The 23,949-nt window shown below is 35.8% G+C and overlaps 1 protein-coding gene across 3 annotated transcripts; it reads left to right on the top strand.

Moving 5' to 3' along the window:
• The first annotated feature begins 975 nt into the window (after positions 1–975).
• Positions 976–23,736, top strand: LOC129260794 (uncharacterized). Of its 3 annotated transcripts, none has more exons than XM_064114346.1 (7): positions 976–1,260; positions 6,963–7,229; positions 7,819–7,995; positions 12,060–12,239; positions 12,983–13,168; positions 13,755–13,829; positions 15,553–23,736. In XM_064114346.1, exons 2-7 carry the CDS (start codon positions 6,984–6,986, stop codon positions 15,868–15,870), a joined length of 1,182 nt encoding a protein of 393 aa, XP_063970416.1. In that variant the 5' UTR covers positions 976–1,260; positions 6,963–6,983; the 3' UTR covers positions 15,871–23,736. The 3 variants fall into 3 exon arrangements, with proteins under 3 accessions (XP_063970416.1, XP_063970417.1, XP_063970415.1); XM_064114347.1 differs by lacking the exon at positions 15,553–23,736 and adding an exon at positions 14,161–14,323; XM_064114345.1 differs by lacking the exon at positions 976–1,260 and adding an exon at positions 1,273–1,527.
• The last annotated feature ends 213 nt before the right edge of the window (positions 23,737–23,949 follow it).

Raw genomic sequence — 23,949 nt, forward strand, 5'->3', positions numbered from 1 at the left:
TGACAGTTTCTCTTGGAACCCAGTTTATAAAACATACAAAGATAATTTCAAAATCAATTATTCAGTTATTAAACAATGCAGCAAAATGAGAATGTCATGCATTGATATCAGTCAAACATATAAAATAAGGAGGGTGTATAGAGGAGAGATCTGAAAAAAAAAACAGTGGAGAGAGAGAGCAAGAGATTTAGACATGCGGTGCTAGAATGCTTATAAGAAGTAGACCAGATTGAAAGGCCAATGCATGCACCCAGCTACTTACTCCATATTTTTGTGCATGAGTTTAAAAGATGTCTCCCTTGTAACAAAATAAGTTTCAGCAATATTAAAACAGTCAATCCCATTTTCACAGCATAATTAACTAATTAAATAATATGAACACGAAGAGCGAGCTGTAAAACCTAAATGTATTTTGTCCTAAAAATTGAACATTCAGCAATGTTTGTGATCATAAAGATGCATACTGTAACTATAATTACTGAGGGCCGGCACGAAGTGCAAGCTGCAAATTTGAATATACTTGCCTGATTGAAAAGAGACCTATTAGGGACTGTTTGCAGTTACCCATGAAGACTAGTATTTCCCCTCATTTCACCCTTTCTTCATTTCTCACTCTTATAATTACCGGTACTCGCGCGTACTCCTATCATTTCAAAAATTGACAAGCAAAAAAAAAAAAAAAAAAAAAAAAAGGTCTTCAAGACTCGTCAGGGGGGGGGGGCAGGGATATGTCCCTTGGATGGGTTGTGACTCGTCAGGGGGGGGCAGTCTGCCCCCCCCCGTAGGTACGCTACTGCCCCCAGCTAGCCCCGCCTCCCCAGTGGATCCGCACGCCGATATATGGGCGTGTCTCAATGCATGCAATTTAGATTGATTGGCGGGTGATGCTGCAGTGGGCGTGGCGCTTGTGGGAGAATAAAAATCCAGAATTAGAAGAGCCCTGAAATATGATGATGCTCCTGATATAGACTCTACTCTCGGCGCCCTACTCTCTAGTATGGCAGTGTGTCCAAACTTCGCGCGTGTCCATACTTCGCGGACGGTCCTTATCTCAAAAACTAGCCAATATCCTTAAAATCTGACATCATCAACGTGAAAAGCGACCTAAAATTACCGTTTAATGAAAATTTCTTTAGGATGAGTTCAGTATTCATGAAAATATTGGCAAAAGATCGGCAAATTTGTCTCCGCTAGCGCCCGTTTTGAAGAAATCACAAGCATCACGATATCACCATTTTGCAAGCAGAAATCATCAAAAATGTGAGTTAAATGTGGTACTAACCGATTTCATAGCATTTTGCCATCAATCTGATTTAATTTTTCACTTTTTGAACTTGAGTTTTTGTTTAAATCTCCACAAAAGCTTTGGTGCGCGAAGTTAGGTCACACTTTTCTGAACGGTTTTCCAGCACAGCCCGCATTCGCCGATCGGAATAGAATTTTGAGATCGCGATACCGGCGAATCCCCTTGACCTACTTTACATTTTCGTCCATGATTTTATAGTTTACGATCTTGCCGTCAATGTGGTAACTATTTCTTGAATTGGTTTTGTATAGATTATGAATATTTTGTGAACAAAATTAAGCCTGATGAATATTTTTGAAAAGTGCGCGAAGTTTGGACACCCCATCATACAGGTATTATTTGTTGAAATTACTTAACTTTATTAGAGCACAGTACCGCTCCCAAGAAGTGCTAGATCCGTATATGGTACTGTACTACTGACTGTGTTAGAACTGCGGTAACGTAAGCCATGGAGGACTTTGCCTTTACTGGCGTGTACAATGTATTGAGTACGGATAGTGTACTTCTTAATCACGTTTCCGGGGTACATGTATTTGAATAGCACGTGATCTAAATCGCCAGCCATCGTTGTTGTTTGTTGGATATTAATGGCGCCCAGTCATATTTGACTAGTATTACCGCCAACTCTTTCTTTCTTTTCTTCGACGTGTGCTTTAAAATCGTTCCTCTCCTTTCTTTTTTTTCTTAAAATTAATTTAAATTTTTATTTTATTTGTATTTTTTTTTTTAATTGTTATTAAAGGAGAATGAAACCCTTGAAACCAGCTGAATCCATAAGACCATATCAAAGAGAAAAATCAAAGAAACATATTGTTGAAAGTTTGAGGAAGATTGAATGAATAATAAGAAAGTTATGAGCATTTTAATATTGAGATCACTAATGCCATGTAGATCCTCCCATTGGCAATGCGACCAAGATCTGTGATGTCACACACGTACAACTCCCTCATTGCTTTAGTACTTATTTCACTTATATTCTCACTTTTATAGAATCTATCACAAGGTGAGGTGTTCTCTTTATGAGAGGACAAGTACAGAGGTTTCACAACATTATATCATTGATGAATCGTTTGTCATATGATTAGAATGAGCAAAAAGAGATGTTTTGGGGTATATTTTCAGTGTCCAAAAGCCAAGGGGAGAGTTGTTCATCTGTGATATCATAGATCTTGGACTTGGTTGCGTTGCCAATGGGAGGATCTCCATAGCATTAGTGATCTCGACATTCAAATGCTCATAACTCTTCTATTGCTAGTCCTATTTTACTCAAACTTTTGTTGATCTAATTATTTGATTTTTCTGCTTTCACAAAAGCTAACTTGCTCCAAGAGTTTCATTCTCCTTTAATATTATAAAGACTATTAAAGACTATCGTAATTTACAGGTTACCGCATGATCCCGTCCTTTCTTACGACACCGTCCAGACATCGTCCTGTCTCTCCGGTGTAGACAGGGGGCTCCCTTTGGGATACTCTATATACAAAGTCTTGAAACTCGAAAAAGAAATAGAGAAATAAACTGTTGAATCTTTTCCCGTGAAAAAAAAGATCTCGCATATACCAATCAAATACATGTAGGCCCTATGTCTGTTTTGTAAAGAAAAAATATAAATTTTGATATGGGGATCTTCGGATGATTAGAAATTTATGGGGGCATCCAAAATGAGGGCTTTAGTAAATGAAATGGTGCATTGTTAAATCAAGGTTGTAAGTTAGATGGACATGCATGGAGATGGTGTTGTTAGTAAACAAGATATATATATGTAGGCCCTATACACACAATTCACATATGCATATACTAGGCCTATATCTTTTTTTTCCTTTCTTCCATTTCTTCATCTGTATTCTTTTTCATTTCATTTCTTTTCTTTTCTTTTCCCTTTTTCTCTTTTTTTTCTTCCCCAAAATGGATAAGCTCTACTAAATACAAGGAAAATAACCTAGAGAGAAGAGAGATATTATCTTATTCTAAAACAGACAGAACAATGACCATCGTCTTATGTGGTCATCATACTCATATAAATGACATAATATACACAATTGCACACATATTTGTATCTATGTGACAAATGAGTAATTAGATACTAATCAAATAGATATTTTTCTCTTTCCTTCACGGATAAAAATAAAAAATAAATAAAAATTAACTCTTTCCTGCTATCGAATTATTCTTTTTGAAAGCTTATCGTTCTCTGAACGAAACGAAACAATGCATTTTGGACACCAGGGTCCCGCGAATTCAGGAGCCTAAGGATTTCCTCAGGATCGGCGATGTCTGCCTCGACAAGAAGCATTGACCTTTCAATTACATACTTAGCCTAGGGCATTTCACCATGTAGTGTTCAACTGTTTCTTTCTCCGTACATGAATTGCAATGTCCCGTAGGATGTATTTTCATTCGCCAGAGATCTTCATTTAGTCCTATATGACCTAATCGGAGTCGACGGAATATCTTTCTCTTGATCGTTCTAATGAGCAAGCCGGTGTTTGTAAGACCGACTTTTGGATTACTTTATAGTGGGTGTTAGGGGAGTTTTGCCATCTGGACTGCCATTGATTAAAAGAAATTATCTTTAAAATATTATTATCGACAGTGAAGGTGCCCCATGTCTGCGCACCTAGGCCTAAAGATTTAACATTATTTTTTTGATTGACACCAATTTTTAGTGGATAATATTAATAATCCTTATATTCTCATGAGTAAGTGTGCAAAAATCTCTTAAAAATTTGAAATAGAATCTAGTTAGATCTCTAACGAGTAAAGTAGTTTAGGTCTCGTGACACCTGTGTCAGTGTGTACCGGTGTGCGGCCGCTAAAGGGTTTTTCCTATCCTGTAACTATTTTGCACAAACTATTGAATAATTTGAATTGAATAACTTTGTTTACTCACATGTGGATAAATACACAGAACAAAACAAATCCATATAGAAAAAAACGATATCATAATTCATATAAAAATTAAAAAGGACTGAATCTACTCACCTTTTTTTTTGCGAAAATTGGCCGGAAGCAATCGCGAAGGTCAAGATCGACCACCACTTCTGACCGCGATAGCATTCTTCTGTGTGCGGCCACCCTGTCTCGGGTGCGCGGTCCGATGTACAATTCCTATGGCGCTCCCGCAAGCTCCGTGAGGCAGCTGCAATTCACCTCTAAACGGTGCACGAACGCTGCTAAGTGCAGTCCCATTGCAAATGCATGTGAAAATAGCGAGCGTACATGCAACGGCCGCACTTAAGGCGTTACATATTGAGGTGTCATATTTTTCATGTTTTTTATTATTTTTTCGATCGTAGGATTGACTTCCTGAAAAAATGGCAGCTGACATGGGCTCACGAAAGTGCCAGTTGTAGTGAGGACATGTTTTCAAAATCCACGAACATTGGAAAACCATGAAAAATCCACTTTTTTAGACCCCTTGTTTCTTAACTACGATGTTAAGAAAAAAGAAGTACCGATGGTGATATTTTTGACGCGAGATTTGGTGATTTCACTTTTTATTCAAGATTTTGCCCATGTCGCCGGATGATTTTGTAGTGTAGCAGTGAGTTAGTGAATGTGTAGTGTACATGTCTAGACCCCCATTTCAGAGTTTCATGAGACACATCCCCATCAAAAAATAATTTGAGTGCCCCCCCCCCCCCCCAGTGGAAACAAGTCACATTGATAGATAATCAACTTGGCTGCCAGAAAATGAGAAGATGTTGCTACATTTAACTACATTGTTCACTAAAAAAAAAAAAAGAATCTTTGAGGCCAACTCGCCTATTGACTTTTTGGACACAAGTCTACAGCACAAATCTAGTGCATTTGCCTACGTACCCTATCGATGATGGTGGCGCTATTAGAATTCACAACCTTAAGTCAGCTCGTCGATAGTTTCATAACTGTCTATATTACATACGCTATTCTTATGATTATTTGATAAAATATGGGTACTAGTAATCCAATACATGAAATAACTTTGAAAACATACTTTAAGCTTTTTATTGGTGTTGATAACACTTTAAAAAAAAAAAATTTAAGTGATGACAAATTAAACAAAAAATTTTATGTGCCTTAAACGAAACCAACAGAACAAGCCTTTGTTCGTTCATGTCAACAAACGGTATACCAAAGTCTATAGTTTCACTCCTGATATATACGGCACTCGTGAACATCAAGAAAAATGATTTTGAGAAATCAAGAGAAGGATAAAAGTGGGAAAGTGACTTCATATCGTTCAGTAAGTTCACAATAGTTTGAATCTATTAACGAAGTGATTAGGCATCGAAATGTCACACAATCACATGTAAGTGTTGCATGTGTTGTGCCTGTGATTTTCTGTATGTGGTACATGTACATGTAATGTTTCCATGGGTGGGTACCTCCATTCAACATGGCAAGCTTATTCACAAGCCAGAAAGTCAATCACCACAACACACACCAAACACATTGTTATATGCACAGGCATCACTCACCATATGGAGGTCCCTATTTGATCTCCAAAATCCCCTTTAAAAAGTCAAAATTTTCCATTGAAAATGCGTAATCTGCGCCATATTTTCATAGCATGTGGTGGCTTAGCTCAGATAAAAGAAGTGGGGTTGCCGAAAAATGTGTTAAGAATTGAGAAATCTGTGGTTTTGTTCTGATTTCTTGTAAATTCAGGATCATATCTTCAAATTACCAATCAAGAAAGAAAAAAAGTGGAAACCTTGCCACGATTAATTTGCACAGAAATAAAGTTGACGGCATGCTAGCGCCTAGGCCTCCATTCGACATGGGGTCTGAGCGCAATGCGGGAAAGATTGGCCACTGCAATTTCCGGGTAGCATATTGCATGGGGTGCGGCACATTTTAGCGGCTCTTGCACACATTGACTTTTGAACGCGCGATGCGCTATGTCGAACAGTGGGCGGGGGCTGTCAAATTCTGGGTGCAGAACATGGCAATACATTTCAATGTTTTATAAAATATTGAGATAGAAGGAGAAAATAAACAATGCAATTAAAAATATACAAATATATTCAACAAACATTGATGCAAATTTCATTTTGTGAAAAGACATCCTAGAAGCTTAATAACATGTCGAATTCCGGGCATTTGTGGTCATTCGTATCTACTACTAGAATCGTGCAGATACGTGTGTGCGCAGACAAGGGGGACTGCGCAGACCTGCTGGTTCCAGCACCTCAAAATTTGACCCCCAATGGTGTACAGTGGTGCTCAAAAGTTAGTGAACCCAACAAGAAAATGAACATATTTAAAGTGTTTAAGTTTTGCCATGTTCTAGATATTTAATTTTCAATTCGGGTGATATTGCAATCAATAAAGTTTGTTTCTCAGGGCTCGCATGCTGAATATTTTAGTGTTGTCTACACTCAGCATGATGGAGTGCAGTTTGTTGTGGGGTTCACTAACTTTTCAGCACAACTTTAGATCTATTTCCTGTGTATTTTTCAGTCTGTGACGTGAGTGACCCCTCTCCTTCAGGCCTATTGAGGTTACGTTATAACTACATCATGAAAACTGGTTCTATGTTATCATGAAAAATTGTTTTCTCAGAGCTAAACTCAATGTTTTCACCAGGATCAGGAATATTTGTGAAGACTGATGAGTTATTGAGATAAGTCAAGTTTTTTAATGCATACATACATGCATGTATCATTTTCAGTTTTATGTAGATTCGATCAAGATGGAACCCGACAATAAAGTTCTGCCACCTAACTTGCGAAGGGAATGGCTGTTCTCACCAGCATGTTGTCATGGAGATAAGAGTAATGAATTTACTCTTATGAACTATAACATCCTTGCTGATTGTCATTTCAAGGAGGACTGGTATCCATACTGCCCTCAGGGGTTCCGTAAGATGTCAGAAAGACACCAAGCCTTATTACAAGAGATTAAACATCATGATCCAGACATTGTTTGTTTACAAGAGGTCAGTATTTTATGAAGATCGATCAGTTGCAGTTTATGTACAGGACCATGTGACGTAAAGTTTTGCGATTGATTGTAGGGCTTATACTCTTATTGTTGATTAATCAATCCAATCAAATGAATAGATTTCAGCCCCATGGTCAATCTTTATGCTGTATGTTACTGTATGGGAGCCAGGTCTTTTCTGTTTGATTATCAATCATCTGATAGAACACCAAATTTCACAAAAGCATTTTGATTATGATATATCCTAGGTATGAAACGATAAGATTTAGTAAAATGTAAATTAAAATATCTAGACTGGTTTTTATCTTACCTATCAAAACCATCAGAGGACATGACATCTACAGTCAACTGCTTCTAATGAAAGTACATGATTAAGTTTAGTGTGAAATATACAAGTTGTGTTTTACTAGTAGTGTGATAGGTTTTCTTGGATAGAAGTGTTCAACTTTTGAATGCTATCAGAATGATTTCCTTCTTTTTCCTAACCTATTTTATTATTTTTTTGTTATGGCTCAATTATAATCTGAAATTCATTATTTTATTGTTTCCAGTACTGTTAATGTCCTTTATCATAATTGAAACAGGTTGGACCAGATTATTTTGTAGATCAGCTCAATCCAGAGATGTATTCTCTTGGTTACCATTGTGTTTATATGAAGAAAGTAAGAGGTGTAATGGAAGGAGAGGCAACATTTTACAAGAAAAATAGATTTGAAATGACTGATCAGAAGGGAGTGGTTTATAATGAGCTGGCAGCAAAGGTAAGTATGGTTTATGGACTTTCTTGAGAGGATGAGGTGAGGTGAGGTATTGATAATAAGGTAATTTAAGGTAAGGTAAGATTTGAAAAAGTGAATGTGTCATGGCAAATGAGTGGGAAAAATGAAGGAGAAAAGAAAAGGAAATCATAAAGTAAGGTTTTACCATATCATTTACATTTATAAAAGATTGATGATGGAATGAAGACTAAAGTATGATTTAGGAAAATTAAGCTACAAGACAACTTTAATGGATATGAAAGCCTGGTCATGAAAAGTAAATGTATATATCGTAGAACCTCCGTTATTCATAGAAGTGAACAGTTTATGAAAAGAGAGAAGCCATTTTGGCTATATGACTTGTTTGTCATTTTAAGTAAACCCTTTCCAAGCCTTAAAATAGCAATAGTTTTAGAGCAAGGCCAATCTTCTATTACAACACAAATTTAAAAAATGAAATAAGTCCACAGAAATTATCCAAGGCCAATGGGAGGAGCATTGCTGCTAATCAGTATGGCATTCAAGACCATGGCCTTTGATTAAGTTAAGTCCTTTTTGTCTTTTCATACGCCCGTCCTATGGGACGTTATTATGGTATCATGCTCAGTGTCCGTCCGTCCGTTATCTTTTCCTTGTAAACGCGATAACTTCAGTTTAACATAACCTAAGCTCATATAATGTGGTGTGTATGATATTAGCATGGATCTCAGGAAGCCTATTGACTTTGAGATCAAAAGGTCAAGATGACACTGACATGTTGTCATCTAACCCTTCTGCAGTCCTTGTACCTGTAAATGCAATAATTTCAGTTGAACTTAACCTAGGCTTATATAATTTGGTATGTATGATACTATCATGGATCCCAGGAAGCCTATTGATTTTGAGGTTAAAAATAAAAGGTCAAAGTTCACTTTGGGCACTCTAGTTTGCACTGGACCCAGGTTTTGGAATGCACTTGACCCTGACATTACACATGCTGTCAGTTCTACAGTGTTTAAACGAAAATTGAAATCTTATTTACTGAGTAACTATGGAAGTGATTCGTAAAGCCTATTTTTCGTGTGTTATTTATCAGTTAATGCTAAATTATCAATACTTAACATCCCCCCTTTCCCGGGCCTGGCTGGTCTCTGTCCTCATGTCCCCTTTTTTGTCCCTTTTGTACATAAATGTGTCCCTCTTCTCTCCCCTCCTCTCTCTTTAGTTATCATATTATATTATATTGCCATTTCTTTGTTGTTTATCCAATGTTCTTTGAATTCGTAATGAGGAACCTTAATTTACAAGCATTGCTTCACTTAGGTCTCCTCGTCTTCCTTTAAAATTATTTCTTTTCTGTCTTAAGCTGTATAATGTATTTAAAAACAATGTGTTTTGCATACTCTGTTTTATATATACCTGTATGTTTTATCATGTACTCTGCTCATTGTTTCATACACACTTATATGTTTGTCATGTATTCAAACTCAAAGTTGGAAGACAAATAAAATGAACTTAATGAACTTAATCACAGTGACATGTTTTCATCTTACCCTTCTGAAGTCCTTGTAAACGCGATAACTATAGTTAAACTTAACCTAGGCTCATATAATTTGGTGTGTATGATAATAGCATGGATCCCAGGAAGCCTATTGATTTTGAGGTCCAAAGGTCAAGATCACAGTGAAATGTTTTCATCTTACCCTTCTGAAGTCCTTAATAACGCGATAACTTTAGTTGAAATTAACCTAGGGTCATATAATTTTATGTGTATGGGGCAAGTCCAAGCTATTTGTCCCCAAGGAGGTGATTTTTCAACTGTTCAAATGCCTTCATATATGTACCAAATTTAAGCTAAAAGCATAAAGGCCACCGCACACCTTACGACCCGACTAGTCTGTGACCGGCTTGCGACTGAGTGAAGGGAGATGTGACGTCACAGCTCTTGTCAGCTTCAGAGTCGCAGACCGGTCAGAGACAAGTCGCAAGGAAAATCATAAGGATTTGACATGTCGAATCCATATGACTGGATCGCAAGCTCCAGCCAATCAGACAGCAAAGTTGTACGATGCGTACATGATATACAATGCGCGTACGCAGTAGTAAGCGCCATTTTCTCAGTTGCTATGGAAAAAAGCAAAAAGCGCATAAGTGAGTCGCAGACAGTATGGTAGTCGGAGCGCAAGGTGTGCGGTGTCGAGGCTTATGACTGCCTTGCGATTCATCTCTACTCAGTCAGTTGCAAGCCAGTCGGGTCGTAAGGTGTGCGGTGGCCTTAACACATTGCACATGCGCTATGTAGACGGTGATTAACAACTAAACTTGCATAAATTATCATTTCTGGTAACACATGGGACGGAAAAATTACTATAAATTTTTGATATATTTTAAATGTTTTCAGTGTATATGACCAAAGTAGTGCAGGGACATATAGTCTAGAGTAGGCCTATGTGTTGTTTGTAAAGTGATTTTTCAGTTTGGTGGCTAATTGAATATGCAAATTAGAGACGTTCCAAAAGTGGCACGTCCCATATGTCACTTTTTTACAACAATTTTTCTTAATTGCTTGTGATTACACAATAAAATTTGGCTGAAACTTTTCAAAGATCTAATTTATATTAGGGCATGTCTAAAACATCACATCAAAACTTCATTGGATTCATATAATTAATGTGATTGACTGATTACATTTGGTAACACACGGGACATTACCAGTAACACTTGGGACGCTTTTGTACATGTGAGGTATTTAGCACATCTCCAGCTGAGAGCGGATGCAGGAAAGTTGAATGCTATCATGACTCCTGTATGTTTATACATGGATCCAACTGCTTCATGGCCTTTTTTTCTCTCAAGTCTCATGTAACTTAAATTGGAACCAAATTTGCCCCATTAGTGCATGCATTTCCCAATTGCAGGCATGCAATGTTCAAAGTGTCAGTCCCAGAATTGCTAAAAAAGTGATCCAATGTACAAAACCAATACAAATCATGTTTCTATCTAAAATTGATGAATATTTCATTATTTCACATTTTAAAGACTTCAAATAAGATATTTTATGTTGTCTGCGATTGTAGTAGTGTCACAGACAATTTCCCCTGACAGAAGTATAAAAAACAAAGAAATACATAAGAAATTTAAAAATTAATAGATTACATAAGAAAACAAAGTTGATACCATTTTTTTAAAAGTACATTTGATCACAAAGAGACTCTCAACAGAAATTCAGCAGCTTTGGAGCTTTATTTAGTTAATTATCTAGAGCTAATCATACATCATTCTTTGATTAGTATTTTATTACAAGTGTTTTGTTATCTATATATTTTTTAAATATTGCTTTAAATAATAAGCTGATTCTTTCATTCTTAAAGTCAGAGTGATTTTTCGTAAGTAAAGTTGTAAAAAAAAACATGTTTACACAATTTTTAAAATGAAAATGCATGAAAGAATAATCATCCCATGTGTTACTGTCCCACGTGTTACCTCGTATGTCTTCATCCAACTTGACCTTGACAGAAAACTGAAAGTTGTACAAACATGCAATTCTGCACTTCCAATACTAATTTAATGCTTAAGGAGATGTCACAGTGTGAGTCTTAATTTTCATGATGAATTCAGAGCATTTTGCGAATAAAGTCAAGGTTAAAATACAAATATATTACCATGAATTAATTATGAAATGAGTCATCTCATTTTTAGTTCCAGTTTCAGATAGAGGACCGCCTACTAAATTATACCCAAGAACTATGGTTTAGTCATGGGATTTGTAAAAAAAAGCGTGTTTTGGGCTCTGATGTCCCATGTGTTACCATAACAAGATACCTTGGACTTGCCCTATGATACTAGCATAGATCCCAGGAATTTTATTGATTTTGAGGTCAGAAGGTCAAAGGTGAAGTTGCCACCTTCCATTTTTCTTGCTTGAATGACCAATAACTCAATTTTCCGTGATACAGGCGGGCATATGTGCTCGCCTTAGCGACACTCTTGTTCAAATTTTCATTGAACTGCTATCCTTATTATAATTTGATATCTCTGCCTCTACATCTAACAGCTTTGGTTACTTTTTTTTATTTAATTTCTTTCAGGCATGTGAAAAGGCTAACCTTTCCAACGATGCCCGGGAGAGTGTATTGTCTTACATTGAACGGGATCACCTGGTTCTTTTTACAAAGCTACAAGATATCAAAACAAAGAAAACAGTCTGCATTGGAAATACACATCTACTGTTTGATGACTATAAGAACATTGATGTTATAACAGTACAGGTACAGGAGTATGGCCTCATTCCCCTTCCCTTTAGTTTGGAGTTCTTCTAACAAAATGAAAAAATTGTCGTTGATACTGAAAGAAAATATTGACACTTTAAACTCATAAATGTACTCCCCGTCCCCCCCCCCCCCACCAAGTGAAGTATGAAGAACAAATGTGAACAAGTTTTGATATAAAAAATCCAAGATTTAAATAAAAGAGGATATGTATATCTGTTAAATCAACATTATTCAATTTATTTTATTAGTATTATTATTAATTTGTAGATCTGTGGTGTCTGATACATGAATATATTATAATAAACAGTGGAAACCTTGTCTTTAGCATCATAAAACAAGTGTGTAGAAATGGCCCATGTATGCATTGAATTGGAAGCAGAATTTGTGTGAATCTGCAGCACTGCTTTATACATTTGAATTAAAAAGATGCAATGAAGGAAATCATATATGCAAACATTGTATTGAAGTAATTCAAACATGTTCTTGTCAGACAGATTGCGTGGACAGTGTTTCAAGTCAGAAAATCATATACACATTTATGTTAGAAATTCTGTAATATCCATAATACAGTAATTAAAAAAAGTCTTTTTAAAGATTATCTTAGAAATTATGATACCGTAACATATGGAACTAAAGATTTTGCTAGATTGAATTTTGTGTTATTGATCAGTAGATTTTCACCATTTATAGATAATATTTGTCACCTTGTGTCATTGTATTTCCTCTCATATCTCCTACAGGCAGGTTTAGCTATCAACGCCATGATAGATTTTGCTGGGGGTGTAGACCACGCCCACATCCTATGTGGAGATTTCAACCAGGAACCTCATATGACTGGATATCAGCTGATGCATGATGGGAAACTCAATACTGATGGAGAGCAATTTATCCGTCAATACCCAATCAAGATTGGAAACAAAAGAAAAGTAAGAGCTGTATTCTCAATGTGATGATGATAATGAAACGTTCTGAGGATGTATGTTTCATACAAATTTGATTTCAGTTGTGAATTACATTTATCTGAGTGTGAAATCACTTTATGCAATGTTTTCCTGACGAGCATGTTAGAATGACAGCCTACATACTATCATATGCCTCCAATTATTATTTTTTTAATATATACCGTATATAAATAATTTCTGGATACAAAGAATTATGTCTTATTCTGATGTATGAAGTCATGATAAATTATAGTATTAAAAACTTCAGAAAATGACAAATCAGAGATAAGTGGGCTTTCTTTTTAAACAATTTGCCTTAATATGGTAAAATTTTTGAAATCCACTAGCATGTAGTTAAGTTCAATTCCACACAATTTTGTTGTTAACCTATGGAATTCGTAAAAGATTTCAATAATTTCCAGAGCATTGTATTGCTCATTCTCGAATATATGACGGCTCATTTCGACAAATAGATGACAAGGTTATTACTGAAATTTTGAGTCCGATATTTTATAATAATTTATTTCTGGAGGAATGAATATTCATCATCTTCCTTTTAAATGTTTTTCAGAGTCTACTTGATGTCTTGCCTCTGTGTTTCAAGCATAACTCGGTTGGGTTGAAAAGTGCCTACAAAACAGTTGCTGTAAGTAATCGTGTTTTTTATAATTCCGTATACGTACATGCTAGTACTATCTTACAAAGTGGTTAAGTGAGCAATATTCCATCTTTGAATCATAGCTGCTTGCTGCCTTTAACACTTTAAAGCTTGAATGTTGAAAGCACCCCCTTTTGTCCTACCACTAATACCTCTGATTGCTTCATTGAATATTCTTCAATCTCTTCATTATCACATCAAATACTTGCTTAAATTGCCCTCTGGAACCCGATGTTATCTGCACGGATGAATAGACCAGTTCGTAGTTACTCATGGACAATTTTAGTCAAATGACCTTTCATTTCTTTCATTATGATAGGCAGATTTCAAAGCAAGATGTTACGTAAGCTTGCCTTACATAGCAGGATGAAGAAATTGAATAGACCAGGTGACTAGAATAGCACACCAATGAACACTTTATGAAGGTATTTGTTGCATTCCTACTTTGAATGCATATCATAGCATGTTGCACAATGTACTTGGCAAACTGTGAAATACCAGTCGTTCGTGGACGCCTTGTTGTTTTTTGTGGATGTAAATGAAAACCACTATTCAAAAGAATAGATGAATAATCAAGACATCAAAGTTGGTGCTTATCTCATTAGATTTTAAACCACCATGTCACGTTAGTACAAATGACCTTCCTCTGATCATACGTAGAATCTTTTGATCATGCGCAGAAAGGAACTACGAACTGGCTTATTAAAGAATTCATCAGTTGGGATAGGATTATGCTTTATTACGTGCACTCATGCATCATGAGTAAAATTAATAAAGGATTGGAAGCAAGACAGTAACAAAGGGAGAGTACTAGGTGTTGATTGGCAGGTAAATCCTGACAGAATAGCAGGTTGTTTAAATTCTTTTGCCTGCAGAAAACAGGATTAGCTTTACCCTGATTCTGTCATTTTTAGAATGAGTTTCTGAGAATTTGTTGATTATCTAAGGCACCTTAACTCGCCCGCTTTGTTCGACTAGAGGAACATACAGGGGGCTGCCACATTTGACTCAAGTCACATTTCATTCACAATACACACAGAGTGTATAAAGTATGTTATTACACACATACACTATAGTGATGCCTGTATTGCATTGTTCACTGTACACACAAAGGTTTTCTTTACTCTAAACCTACTAAAAGTTATTGTGATTTGAATTAGCATAGTCTATGCAAAACCCCTCTTAAGGTTGCACTGAAATAAATGTGGCACAGGAGAGATTATGTCTTTCTCTCTATAGTCTGAGCCACTTGCAGTCACAAGTTAAAGCAGGAATGCTCATTGTCTTTTTCCATAAAAGATCTTCAAATTTCTGCACAGAAAAAGAATATTGGTGATCCGGAGGGCCAAGATGAAAGTACTTTCTCTCCCCACATGTTTAATGTGTAATTCATAGTACAGCAATGAGTATGTATGGTCGTATACATGTACATGTATATGTAAGGATGGTGGAAATTTAATTTCCTTTCATATATCTCCTTAACAATTTTAGCATGGGCTTTATGTTATTAAATTCAGCATACTTGGCTGAATCAGGGTCAAATATGAAGGATCAGGGTCAAATATGAAGAACTCTTACATCACATCACAATTAAATATCAATGATCATATATTTTTTTAAAAGACGATTCTTGTTTTATAATTTTGGTAATTCCATATCATATTTTTATTATTTCTTATTTCATTCCCTTTGTTTCACCAAAAAAAATTAGGGCGAAGAAATACCCTTTTCAGACGTAGATGATTATCTTGGGGTGGAGTGGTCAGATGTGATTAAAGACCCAGCAGAGATCATTGAACCACCTCCACCTAAACGCCCTCGCAAGGTTTTCAGAACGGACCCTTTAAAGTATGGCGAGAAGAAGTATATAGCTCCCTTGGATTACCAGTGGTTTGATTCTCATAGTTTGTCTTGCTATGGTGTTCTAGAAATGGTGGATGAAAGAGAAATTTTTCCATTTTATGCCTGTCCAAATAAGTATTTTTCTTCAGATCACTTGTCAGTCATGTGCAGATATAAATTTATGTAAATCAGTGTGAATCAAATCAAGATACTGTTAGATAATTCGTTTTTCTGATTTTGAAAGTCAAAAAGGGGCCTAAGCTTTCGATCCTAGCAGAATCGGAGGCAAAATGACAAACATATAAAGTGGAACAACCATAATATAGACCACAAACAAGCTACAGCAACACTAGAAACAAGGAGACAAAAGGGGCATTAGTGAGTAGAGAAGACCAATCAGGTTAGTGAAGGGGATGAAAGAAAAGGAGTAGGCAGACACAAAGGGAAGTTAGTGTAAGTAAGGCCAAGAGGGATTAAGATAATGAGGCAGGCAACATCAAACAGGATCTGGAACAAAACAGTGATAGAGGGATGAATAACTAGAGAATTAGTGAGAGGTGGGTCAAACAGGTTACAAAGAAAGGCATAATAAACTGGTGCATAAGAGTGGGGGAAAAAAGGAAAAGAATGGGGAACAACTGATAATGTGCAAAAGACATATAAGTATATATGATAAAGCATTAAACAAACTAAGAGAAGAAGGTAAGTGTAAATATGTATCTATAAGTGATATGTTTCTGATTTTGAAACGGAAGAAGCAAAAACAAAACATTGAGTGAAAATTGATTCTATTTGCGAGATTTAAAACAGAAAAACTGTAATTTTTCAATATTTTGATTCAAGAATGAATATGTAAAAACGGGAAAAAGAAAAATGATTGATTTTTCTGTTTTACTGTTTTTACATATTTCAATTTTTAGTTTTTCCTTTGAAAAACACAAAACAATTGAAATTTTTGTAACCTTTTTCTGTTTCGCGTGCACGAAACAGAAAATTGAATCGAAACTCTAGTTTCCTTTTCTGTTTTGTGTTCATGAAACAGAAATTGAATTTAAATCTCTTTTCCTTTTTCTGTTTCGCCTTCACAAAACAGAAAATTGAGCGCGCCTTCCGTTTAGAAATCAGAAACACAAATTATCTGATCATACCGCCATCATGGTACGATTAGGATTAGGAAACAAAAATTCCAATTCAATTTTTTGTTTTTTCAAAGGAAAAACTAAAAATTAATATATGTAAAAACAGAAAAATTAACAATTTTTCTGTTTTCCCGTTTTTACATATTTCATTTTTGAAAAAAAAATGACAGCTTTTCCGACGGCGGTGGCGGCGGCGGCGTCAACACCAAATTTTAACCGAAGGTTAAGTTTTTGAAATGTCATCATAACTTAGAAAATATATGGACCTAGTTCATGAAACTTGGATATAAGGTTAATCAAGTATCACTGAACATCCTGCATGAGTTTAATGTCACATGACCAAGGTCAAAGGTCATTTAGGGTCAATGAACTTTGGCCGAATGGGGGTATCTGTTGAATTACCATCATAACTTTGAAAGTTTATGGATCTGATTCATGAAACTTGGACATAATAGTAATCAAGTATCACTGAACATCCTGTGCGCATTTCAGGTCACATGACCAAGGTCAAAGGTCAATGAACTTTGGCCATAATGGGGGTATCTGTTGAATTACCATCATAACTTTAAAAGTTTATAGATCTGACTCATGACACTTGGACATAAGAGTAATCAAGTATCACTGAACATCCTGTGCGAGTTTTAGGTCACATGTTCAAGGTCAAAGGTCATGTAAGGTCAATGAACTTTGGCCATGTTGGGGGTATTTGTTGAATTACCATCATATCTCTGTAAGTGTATTGGTCTAGATCATAAAACGTGGACATAAGAGTAACCAAGTATCACTGAACATCTTGTGCGAGTTATAGTAGTTTTCAAAGTCAGCACTGCTGCTATATTGAATCGCGTGATGCAGGTGAGACCGCCAGAGGCATTCCACTTGTTCTTTTTTAAATCTCGAAAATAGAATCAATTTTCACTCAATATTTTGTTTTTGCCTTTTCCGTTTCAAAATCAGAAAATAAATTATCTAACAGTACCTTGATTCATTCATACATGGCAGTTTGGTGCTTAAAGGGGAATGAAACCTTTGGAACAAGTAGGCTTGTGTCGAAACAGAAAAATCAAAGAATAAGAACAAAGAAAGTTTGAGAAAAATTTGACAAATAATGAGAAAGTTATGAGCATTTGAATATTGCAATCACTAATGCTATGGAGATCCTCACATTGGCAATGTGACAAGGATGTGTGATGTCACATGCGAACAACTTTCCCTTTGATGGACTATAAAATACCCTCAAAATGTCTCTTTTTGCTTTTTCTTATGGTGATACAAACTCTTTATCCATGATGTATTCTTTAAAAATCATATCTCCATTACATGCCCTCCTATAGAAAGAACACATGATCTACTGATAGATGTGATAAAACGAGGCAATTTAAGTGAAATATATACCAAAAAAATGGGGAGAGTTGTTCACAAGTGACATCACACATCTTTGTTGCATTGCCAATTTGAGGATCCCCATAGCATTAGTGATCACAATATTCAAATGCTTTTCACTCTCTCATTATTTGTCCGATTTTTCTCAAACTTTCATTGATTTGTTTCTTTGATTTTTCTGTTTTCACACAAGCTATCTTGTTCCAAAGGTTTCATTCTCCTTTAAAAGAACTGACTTCTTAATATTTTTGAGAAATTTCAGAACTGCCAATGTTTCTGAAGTGGTGCAATAATTATTAAAATCATGCAAATGTTTTTATTCTTGTTTACATGCAAATTTTAAGAAAAAAAAAACTATTTAATTTGTCAACAGTGATAAATATAATAAATAATACTGAATTATACCTTTAAGTGAGAATAATGTTAACAAATTCCCCAGTCTCAAAGGCCGAATGGGTATATTTACTAGTAATTGAAAAAGACTGTCTCAGAAATATCAATACCTTTTTTTTTTTATTAATTGAATGTTCATCCTCATCAGTTTAGATAAGCTTCACACAAAAGTTTTTATTTTTGTATGATTTATTTGTATTGCTGCTAGTTAACATTTCTCTAATTTTTATTTCTATCCCATATCACTCTATTCCTCAGTCATTTGATCTGATTAAAAGTTATCAACTTAGATACTTCATTGGTTTACTTTATGCCTTTCACTCCAAAAGTAGATTGAGTGTTGGCACCTATTCCACCATCTTCTGTCTTCTTCTTCTCCCTTGCCAAGTAGGAAGCTTTGCCAAAGGGTATCAATGCTTCTACTTCAAAAGCCAGATCATAGGTAGTCTGATCATTGTTTGAAGGTCTTTCTCTAGCTCTTAGTTTTGGCACTAGAGGGTGGTGTGGGATTTATTCTCTTAACAAGTCGATAGCAATGTATTGTTCGTGTGTAATTTTGCCTGCAATATTTTACCCAATATTATCTCTTTAGTTCTTATTCTATATCTTCTGTATGTCAACATTTGGAAAAGGAATAAGGAGAATCATGATTATGATGATACATTTGCTCAGAGTCATTGTTGAAAGATGGGGAACTTTCAAGATTTATAAGATTAATCAGATTCAACCTCAAGCATCTTGTAAGTTTTAGGTCTCTGTAAACTTTCCCAAGAAATCATCAAGTTTACAAGCAAGATTGGGCCATTGGACCACTCTGGCTCTAAAAAGCCGTTTGACTTGGTCCAAATGTTTCCTCCTGGCTTGAATTATCATTTCCATTCTCCTGCTCTATAGTTAACTCGCTTGATCCAAGGAATCAAACACTTTCTGCCTGGGGGTATTTGAGATATATCCACTTTTTAATTAGGACTTGATAGATTTCCCTTTGCTAATAATTTTATTCACCATCAGGATTTGGACAGTATCAAGCCTTTTCCATTCTTTGGAATTCATACATGAAGTAAACAAATTCCTCCAGTTAAGTCAGGAGGTAATCAGTTACATCCCAGTCCATTCCAATTTTGGCGAAGCAAGTTTGATACCATTACTTCCACTCAAGCTTCTTCAGTGGAGTAATCCTTCCCTTGCCTTTGAAGGCACAATTACAGTTCTTTCCAGTGAAACTGTATATCTCTCTTATTCCACTTTCAGTATCAAAGTTTTTTGACAAAAGTGTGGGTTAGCACTATATTGCACGTACCCTGTTAATCATGTAATTAAGTGTTTTTCCTTGTGTTCAAAACTGTCAACTAGTGCCTTGGGCAGGTTCTCACAAGGTTCCCACATTGCCGCTGACAGGAAATCCTCTCCATTGCACTTTATATCTGTTGCCATTTTTCTCCAGAAGTTTTTCAACATAGTACCACTCTTCTTTTCTTTTTATGTTCTTTCTGATTTTTGCTTTTGCTGCAGAGTATCATTGCCTTGCAGTAGGTCCTTGTACTTGACAGGGATAATTGCAGGGATAACAGCAGGGGTAACTGAAGGAGCAAAGACAGGGTTAACATCAGGGATAGCATTAGAATTGTTAGTACATGGCAGTTTGTCCTGTTTGGTTGGTTGATGGACTTGAGATGGGCAAGTGGGGCATCATCGCTATCACTCTCATCTATATCTGCCAGGGGGATGGCTTCTGGTGCTTCTCGTGTGGCCATCACATGGTTGGTCTTGTTCATCTTGTAAAGTCCATTTCAATTTCCATGTTCGATTCCTGTACAACTTGATTGGCAGAGTTTTATCAAAGACATGTGATTCAGCAATGAAACCAGTGTCTTCTTATCACAAAGGCAAGTTCTTGTAAACTAGACCTCTTCTGGAATCCCCTCTACATAAAAGTAATCATCTTGGTGTCTGGCACTGTTCCCCTCTTGCATCCTGAAATACCTTTAAAATACTTTTGAAACATTTGTGCGGAGGCTATCCCTATCAAGGCATTCTTGTTTGTCATCTGTTGTTCCGCTGAAACTTTCATGTAACATGTGGGTTCCCGTCTGTTTTTGTGTAACAGAATGTATCTTTGAGGAGTACCCATCCAGAATTCTCTCACCATCAGAGGCTAGAATTACACACGCCTAACCGAATTCTTCAAAGAATTTTTTTCTCCTTGTCCATTAGTTTGTTGGCGATGTTTGTCTTCTGTTTGTCAGTGAAATTGGTCATCTTTTCTTTGGCTTGTTCTGCTCTTTTTTCTATACATTGCAAACACAACTTTGTCCTTTGACAGCCCTCTTCCAAGTGAGAGGTGCTTGCTTCATGACTTTTCATTCTCCTCCCTCAACAATGGTTTAAATGCAGTACTCAAATAAGCATCATAGGCTCTAGTATATTGGGTAACGCTTCCACTACTCCTTGGCTTCCCCTTTCTCTTTCTGTTATGGATCCACCGCTTTATTTGTGATGCAGACACCCCTGTTCTTTTAGATAGCTCCAGCACTTCATGTTTGTTTTTCGTTGTTGACACATTGTTCAACCCATTGTTAAAATGGGCCTGCAACTCTTTTCCTGCTGCATCTACTTTGCTTTTGCTAATGACAACGTTACTGGTACTACTCGATCGTTTGACACCGTCATCATGGTCATGATCGTCAACTGTCACTGTCGATGAGGCTGTGGATGTAGGTGATTTCCATTTCTGGGGATCTGATCTGCTACATGATGGTCGGTCCCAGATATTTTTCTGTAGTTTCATCTCTAATTCTTCCATGTTTCTTGAGAATATTGCATGAATGAAGAAGTGAGTTATGCCTTGATCACTTTGGTTGATAAGTGATATTCGGGTATCAGGCCAGGTGCAGCAGCTCAATTGATTGGCAATTAACGGTTTTCCACCATTTTCCTTCGTGACCTAGACTCTGTTTTACTTTTATTCCACAGGACCCTTCTTCTCTTGCTCAAACTTTCCCCCATCAGCTTCAATAACTTCTCACTCGTGTAATGCACTTCCTGGAGTTCTTGCATACTGAAGGTATTTTCCACAGTATAAGTCGTTGAAAATAGTAAGTTCTTGTTTTACTACCTCTAAACTTGGTCCAGTTAGCTATCACTTCTGGGAGAATACTAGCTTTCCATTTCTCAAGTTTGTTGATGTAGCATTAATAATATCCATGCTCATATCAAAATCTACCACATCCCCTAACACTTGTTTAAAAAACATTAAAATGTATAGTTCATCATATAAAAAAAAAGGAAATTTCCAACGAAACTTGAATAAAAACCCTTACATAGTGTTTCACTTGGTAAAGATTTATTTCCAACCAATGGAAATTAACACACTACACAGACATATATAACTTGCCTTGAGCCTTTAACTAAGAAGGGCAAACATATACACAAAAATGGTTTTACTTTTTCATCTCTAGAAACATAAAAAAAATAACACACAATTTTTTTCTTCCTTGGATATCGAAGACCACAAAGTTCTTTCTCCTCAGTTCTTCCGATCTCTATATAGGTCCTTGTTTTCTTTTTGAAGCTGCTTCACAGACATAAGGAGGTTTATCATTTGAAAATCCATATTTTCAAGCTTCTCATCATGTTTATTCACTTTCTCAAGAGACATTGCACAATAATCAAGCAAAGATTTGATGCGATTAGCCAAGCCCCCAAAATAGGTATTCCGAGTCCCGACTTGAATTCTACAGGGCTTGCATTGCAATCACTTTCTCACTTCATCATTATTAAGAACATCTGATATTAATAGTTCTTATTTTCATATATTTTTTCTCCTCTCCCGACTGTCCATCTCTGTGCCAAGCCGCCAAGACAATACAAATAAATAAGGGGTAATAATCAGTCGGAGTAAAAGTTAAGTGTGTTTATTGATAATTAACATGGCCAAGAGACTGGATAGCCGGATACCCGGGTGCTTTACATAAAGCGACATCGCACATTGGCACTGTATCTTGCCCCTCTTTCTTGCTTTTTTCCTTTTCTGGTATAATCTTCAATGTATTTTTTTCTACATAGTAAATAGCTGCATATATACATACTGTACCTTCTTTACATTATCTGATATTTCCCTTGGTTCACTTTGTAAATCAGATAAAGGGTTAGTCTTTAGATTAATTTGTTATACTTGAAAACGAAAGACAACTTAAATAAATTTAGTGTTTGATATTATTCACTCCTTCATCCTAACCCATTATTATTTGTCAAGTGATACTCTTTGAAATTATGCTTTAAGTGTGACCCCCCCTCCACCAACATAAGCCATACTTTTCAGAATTATTAATGCAATTTAAAAATACATTCTCTTCATGTATAGACATTTGAACATAATTTTTTTTCCACTCCTGTTCATTTCAAATTATTACACAGCTATTTTGCTGCTTTTGGATTGGAGGCCATTTCTATGAATATTGTGGAAATCAACTGGGTATATCTGTCAATTGGTTGTAAAATATGTTTCACTATTGTGTGTGAATATTGTAACTGACCTTTTTTCGTATAAGTGGATGATATGAAAAGAAACCTCTATGATTCTTAAATACTAAGGCCCGTATTCTGAACTCGGGTTTAAATTAAACCCTGGTTTAAAGTTGTGGTTTAACTATGAAGAGCCAATAGGAGCACAAATCCCTGAAAGTACACATTCAGTTTATTAATTTATATGACACCCAAATCTGGGAATGAGAACTGAAGTAATTTTCTTCATAATGAAAGCAAAAGGAAACAAAATAGTAAACATAAGAAATATACAATATAAACATAATTTTTTAACATTTGGCTCCCAGTAATTTTAGCACAGAGTTAGACCGTGGTCTATAAAGTTAAACCTGACTTCAGCCTAACAGTTTGAATGGGATGAAGAATAAAAGGAGAAAGCATCCTGATTGAATAAGTTGATTGGATATGATGTCCAGATTTGCAATCATTTCTTTTTTTTTTCATTAAATAACTATTTACGATTCTGAAACATTTTGATCGATTACTTTGTCTTTTAAATATTTTTTATTAGTGAAATTGTATATTAATGATTAATTAATATGAATGTCTATTTTTGTATAAAAGCTATTAAAATAAATATTTTATTACACTTATTTGTTTTGTATGCTTACCTATATTTTGTCAATTATATATTAGTTTAGGTTTATACAAACAGAAGTATATAAACTATTATTACCTATACGAGGTGTCTCCGTGGCAATCATCCATATTTTGCGTTCTCTGATTTCGCAGCGGTCAATATCGTGCCGTATTTTCTCTCTTCCGGGTTTCCCATTGACTTTGTGTGTAAATTTAACAGCGGGCAA

The sequence above is a fragment of the Lytechinus pictus genome, unplaced genomic scaffold, assembly GCF_037042905.1.
Source record: "Lytechinus pictus isolate F3 Inbred unplaced genomic scaffold, Lp3.0 scaffold_19, whole genome shotgun sequence".
NCBI classification, from domain to species: Eukaryota; Metazoa; Echinodermata; class Echinoidea; order Temnopleuroida; family Toxopneustidae; genus Lytechinus; species Lytechinus pictus.

Excerpts from the sequence above, each read along its gene's own strand:
- LOC129260794 (XM_064114346.1), top strand. The coding sequence starts at position 6,984 with ATGGAACCCGACAATAAAGTTCTGCCACCTAACTTGCGAAGGGAATGG. Across the intron at positions 7,230-7,818 it reads ACATTGTTTGTTTACAAGAG|GTTGGACCAGATTATTTTGT; the intron begins GTCAGTATTTTA and ends TAATTGAAACAG. Across the intron at positions 12,240-12,982 it reads TTGATGTTATAACAGTACAG|GCAGGTTTAGCTATCAACGC; the intron begins GTACAGGAGTAT and ends TATCTCCTACAG.